Raw genomic sequence first — 5,830 nt, 5'->3', positions numbered from 1 at the left:
GGATCTCTCTTAAAAGCAAAAAGGAAGCACAAGAAAAAACACAAGGAGCGGCATAAAATGGGAGAAGAGGTTATACCGTTAAGAGTTCTATCGAAGTAAGTTTGTTGTAGACGTTTCTGATGTTGATTGCATACACTCCATCACCATTGCTAAAGTGCAATTCCAGTTTATATTTAACAGAGTTGCATATTAGCAACAGTAGTGGGTTGTAACCAGGATTGGAACTAGCAGTAAGAAAACGTAGTGTGGTTATCGTAGAGGATCTGTTGAGATTCACCACACTGAAACATGGAAGCACTTATTTGAGTAAGGCACAGCAAGTGTCTCCATGTTAAAGTAATGGGGATCCCTTTTTTCATTTCAGCCGTCTCACAGTCATGTAGAAAAGTAAAAGGAAGACTCACCATCACTAAAACATGGAAGCACTTACTTTTTTTGTTTCAAAGCAAGTACATCCACGTTTAAGTGGTGGGGAGCCCAGTCTAGACAAAAATATACATAGAATAAAGACTATATTTGTGCAACAGAGTATGGGTTTGGAGACACCTCCACTGAAACATGGAAGCACTTACTTTTCTTTTTCACAGCAGGTACCCCCATGTTAAAGCAAAGGGGATCTCTTAGGTATCTTAGAAAATATCTGCAAAACTACCATTAAGTTGGTGATCAATTGAATTCACTTCTACTAAAACAAGGAAGCACTTACTTATTTTTAAAGTAGCAGAAAGGACCTCCTTGTTAAAGTTGAAGGTAATTCATCTACTTGGAAAGAGAAAACAAAATACCTTACCTTTTTGATAAAAAACTTACTCAGTTAACTTGGCTGGTGTTCTGCCAGAATGGTAAAAGTCAAAAGTTTCAAGCACTTGTATTTATACCCTTCTTAACTCCTGAATTCCTTTTGCCTTTTTATCTTGGAGAATCATTACAAGAGACTTTTGTTATTTTAATGTATCAGCTTTCAGGGAATGTATGATCCTGGGTGGGTCTGGATACTTTTTTTTTTTTTTTGAAGTATACAGATGTCTATGTTAACAGCTAAAACCATTACCAGAAGATATCCTCCTTTTAAAAAAAAAGTCCCCTATCTGCTTGTTTGATGGCAAAGATTAGAGTAACAATGAGTGCTCAATGAGTGCTCCTGGGGAGCCAGTAGGGCATTGTGTTTCGATCTAGGGGAGCTCTCTAGCTGTTTGCAGAAACATCCACATGATAAATGCTTGTAAATAAATAAATTACTGCCATGGCTTGTTTTTTACTGCTTAAAAATTCCTTTTGACTCAAGTAAATACTAAGGAATGTTATCCTTAATTGAAAGCTGTTTCACAAATAATCATTAAATTGTATTCTTACATTTTTCTCCAGTGCATGATGTAAATTAGCTAATTTAAAAAAGTAATCTAAATGTCAATATGTGGTACACACAAGAATTAAAAAAAAAAAATTTAGATGGAAACTGAATGGTTATAGGCACACTTTTTTTAAGTACTATTTATTTAGTCATCAATATTTTATTAGCTCTTTCCCCCCCCTTACTTGTAGGTGTGAATGGATGGATTTAAAAAGGGAGTACTTAGCACTGCAAAAAGCCAGCATGGCTTCTTTAAAAAAAACAATATCTCAAATAAAATCAGAGTCTGAAATGGAAACAGACCTTAGTGAATCTAATAAATCTGGAACGAAAAATGAGAAAGGTAAAGATTTATCTCTATAATAATTTTACGTGTGTGTTAACACTATTTGTATACTGAATGCTGTTTTGCCGTTATAGGAAAGTTTTCATTTAATAGAATTGTCATTAGAGATCATTGACTTTTTTTTTTTATCCAAGTAGGTGATTTCTTAATACTTGAGTATTTGAAGGGATGTTTTTATATTGTTTCTCTTTTCTCAGTAGCTTTTATTAATCAGATTTAGTAGTTAATTATTCTTTATTTAGAGATGAAAAAGTTTATAGGAATAGCAACTGTGCCGTCTCACCTATAGTTTCATCATACAAAGTGAACCATACACAGACCAATTAAATCATGATTCTATGAGTTATTTATTATTAAAATACATTTTTAGGTTACTATAAATTGTCATGGTAGACAGTCACTTTTGAGTTATATATTAATAGAGGTTTTGAAAGTATACTTCTTTATTTCTTTACTTTGTTACATGATTAAAGGGAAAAGGCTTTTTATATGAGAGAGAGGTAGAGCAATAAGCTATTTTTTTATTCCCTTTAAGTCCACCTAAGATATCACAAAGTCATTCATTGTTCTTATTTTAACTATTCTTAGTTAGCCCTCCTAAAGTGTTCAATTGTTAAATATAAGAGATTTATTCCTTATCTTTTCCTTTCACATCAACAGCTAACAGTGAAGAATGTCGCCCCCAGGAGGTTAATTCGATGGGACCACAATTTGTGAGCGGAGTGATTGTGAAGATAGTTAGCACAGAGTCTCTACCTGGCAGGAAACAAATCAGGGTAATGTTGTGAGCCCACAGGGATTTGTCACTCTCTCCTCTTAGTATCACTGCTGTGTGAAGATGTTTTCAATATAGGAGAGGGGAATCACATTACAATTTTTACCTATAGAGTACACTTCTAGTAGCTTTTGATTCTGTTGTAATGTCTAGGTTTAACTTGAAGCAACGTCTAAAAGACATCTAAAAGTGTATTAAATTCATAAGCAGTATATTTTAAACATACTTTTCTACATAGAAAATTACTATTTATGCCTGTATTTGTTGGTGCCTTCAGTTATTAACTACTATTTACTTGAATGAAAAAATAAAATCACATTTAAAATTGAAAGGTATGTTTTTAGGGGAAAGTTTTCTATCATAAATCAAAATATACTTTACAAAAACATTTCAAACATTTTTTGAAGACAACATAGTTTGTTGTCTTATGTTATCTGGTTTGGAAGCAAACTAGAAATTGTTTAAATTGTTTTCAGTAAAGCTTTGTTTAATCTATAAATTTCATCTATAAATTGGTACATGGTTCTGTAGTTTGCTTTTTACTATAAATCATTTCTCTTTTCTAACCAGCACATACAGACATCAGAGATAACACCGATGCAAAGTTTTTGTGGCTTTTTAAAAAGCAACTCACTCTTTTCTGTGGCTGTTTACCAGATCAGTTCATGTAATGTTGTTCACAGTTTGCATGAATAGAAAAGCTGCTTCCTACCTCTTCCCAACAAAATGCTGCATTTATTTCAAGAAAAAATTTTTTTGCTTAAATAGAATTAACAATGAAATCAATTAACGTTATGTGAAACTACTATTACTACCCATTGCCTTCAGTGAGTCAGAACGAGCTCATCTCTGGCCCTCTAGCAGATTTTCAGAGACTGTAAATTCCAAGGGAAGTGGATTTAAAGACCTGCTTTTGGGTTGGTAGTGCAGCTCCTTCCTTACCCACTAGATCACAGTTAATTGATAATAAAAGGGTAGAAAACCCTGCTTATACTTTTTTACAAAGTCATTACATTTGGCCACCATAGTGCATTGCGTGTCTGACTGCCAGCCCAAAGGGCAGTGGTTCAAGCTCACCAACAGCTCCAAATGAGAAAGATCGTGTCTTCTCCTAAAGATTTATAGTCTCAGAAACCCAGTGGAGGGTCATAAGATGGCAGTGGGTATTCCTTTGTATAAGAATACCTTCGCTTATTTATTTACCCTACATTTGGGTAAGACAATAAACAAAGTGCTAAAGCATAAACTGTAAAATGTTCATATATATCCTACTAAAAAATTTTTTTATACTGATACAGACCTGTAATGTGTTGATTTGGTTTTGTGTTCAGTCATTTTTTTAAAATTACAGGTAAGCGTTGAGATTTTTGCAAACTACATATAGTCTTCCTCTGGAACGCTAACTTATTGTAAAATCCTGTGTCAATAAAGCATACTTTGAATTCTCTGCCTTATATTGGTAAGGGAGTTGGCCAATCTCGTAGTTTGCATTTTAGGACATGAAAGCAATATACTACATAGGATAAACATGGAGAGATTTCAGTGTTGCTGTCCTGATCAGAAGGAGCTCTGGTGGGTGGTTTAGTCAGCAGTAAGGAGTTACACTGGTAAAGCAAAGTCTGTGCTTCTCTGCAGGTTTGTTCTTGCTCAGTAGGAGAAGGATGTGGAGTTTCCTCCATGAGATTTACAGCCTCAGAAACTCATTGACAGTTCAGCTATGAGTCAGTTCTAACTTATTTTTTAATTCTTTGGTTAAAATGCAAAAGTATAATAGAAAATTTAATAAAATTTGTCTTATTTGGAATCATTGACATAAGTATAATTATACTTATCAAAGAGCTTTTATTATATAAATAGTAATTAAACCTGTTTCTTACTCCTCAAAATAAAAAACAAAACCCTTATCTCATTAGTCTATATAGTAGTTACTTAAATTTTGCAGGAAATAAAGCTAAGGTTATGATGGTTGCTGTGGTCTGTGACTAGCCCTTGTGATTACTAGACTAATGTCATTGTTCAAAGGCTTGTGAGTAAGGAAATTAGCCTGATGTTATAATAGCTATTTCATAAATATTTTTTTTAGTTTTAACAATCTAAATTTTTTTTTTAGTTTTAACAATCTAATCTGATAAATCGTATTTTTAAAAAATCTAATCAAACATTCAAATTTCATCATTTAATACTGATTTATTTTTTCTGAAGTCTATAAATTTAGTATTGATACACTAATTCGAGAAAGGAAAAAAATGGCAAGTGTATCCTTTTTGAACTTAAATGAATCTCCTTTTTTAAGTCACTCTTCCAAAACCGGAGTAAAATCCTAAAGCGAGGAGAAATGAGTAAGATTCTCCAACATCTTCAACAGGAAATCTCCACTTAACCCGCCCCCTTTTTTTTTTAGCATTGTGATGCATGGAAGGTGATGATTTAAGAATTTGTAACATTCCTGCATAAAAGTCTTTTGTGTAGCCTTTAGTACCTGCTGTGAAAAACAAAATTGACTAGGAATGCAAGAATCTTGTTAATTTGCCATTCCTGTTGGCAATATTGATAAAATTTTTCCTGCTGTGTGATGACAACTTGTTTGGAAATTCCTTGGCTATTTTATCAGAAGTAATACCTTTTGAACTGTAGTTGTCTTAACTTGATTCCCTAAGGAAATTGAAATTTTGTTAGGCTTTATTAAGCCTTTTTAGTGACATCATAAAAAGCTGGAAACACCAGTATGTTTGATAAGCTTTTTTCTAATAGTCCTACTGTTACTTGTACAGGTAAATAAAATTATGAGAGTCAAATGTAGGCATTTCAAACCCACTTAGGCATTTAAGATAGGAATATTTGCCTGCTTCTGATGGGTGGTGGTTGTTGTGTACTGTTGACTTGGAATCAACCCATAGCTTAGTCCCAAGCAGGTTTTCAGAAGCATTTCATACAGCCTTTTAGACCTCTGGAACAGTTCTAGTCTGCTCATGTGGGTTTGTCATAAGTCAGACTGACATGATGCAAATAACAACCTCAAGTAAAGACACTCCTGCAATTTTTAAAAACGTTTTATATTCTTTAATTTGCAATAATTATACTATCTGTGCTACAAAATCTATTGTAAATTATTATCAGAGTTGATGTTAAGTAGATTTTCTTTTTCTTGAAATAATGTTATTCAAGAATATTTCTGTAATTTAAAATGAGTGTTTCATTTAGGGTGTATCCCTACTTAACAGTTATATCTAATACCTTTTAAAATTATTTCTGATGTTTCGACAGGATACTTTAGCAGCAATCTCAGAAGTGGTTTATGTTGATTTACTTGAAGGAGATACAGAATGTCATGTAAGATTTAAGATTCCAGAGGATGCTC

The 5,830-nt window shown here is 33.1% G+C and overlaps 1 protein-coding gene across 1 annotated transcript in view; it reads left to right on the top strand.

Annotated features, from left to right (window-relative positions):
- Positions 1-5,830, top strand: part of LOC102877589 (la-related protein 7-like) — a 12,652-nt gene that overhangs the window by 2,092 nt on the left and 4,730 nt on the right. Inside the window, exons 5-8 of the mRNA XM_006881144.1 lie at positions 7-95; positions 1,543-1,694; positions 2,358-2,473; positions 5,737-5,826. Coding sequence (XP_006881206.1) covers positions 7-95; positions 1,543-1,694; positions 2,358-2,473; positions 5,737-5,826 — 447 coding nt within the window. The remainder of the gene's footprint in view (positions 1-6; positions 96-1,542; positions 1,695-2,357; positions 2,474-5,736; positions 5,827-5,830) is intronic.

This window comes from Elephantulus edwardii, unplaced genomic scaffold (assembly GCF_000299155.1).
Source record: "Elephantulus edwardii isolate Elephantulus edwardi_28Jun2011 unplaced genomic scaffold, EleEdw1.0 scaffold00012, whole genome shotgun sequence".
Lineage (NCBI taxonomy): Eukaryota > Metazoa > Chordata > Mammalia > Macroscelidea > Macroscelididae > Elephantulus > Elephantulus edwardii.
Note: the sequence above shows the minus strand (reverse complement) of the source record. Positions and strands in the feature narration are given on the sequence as shown.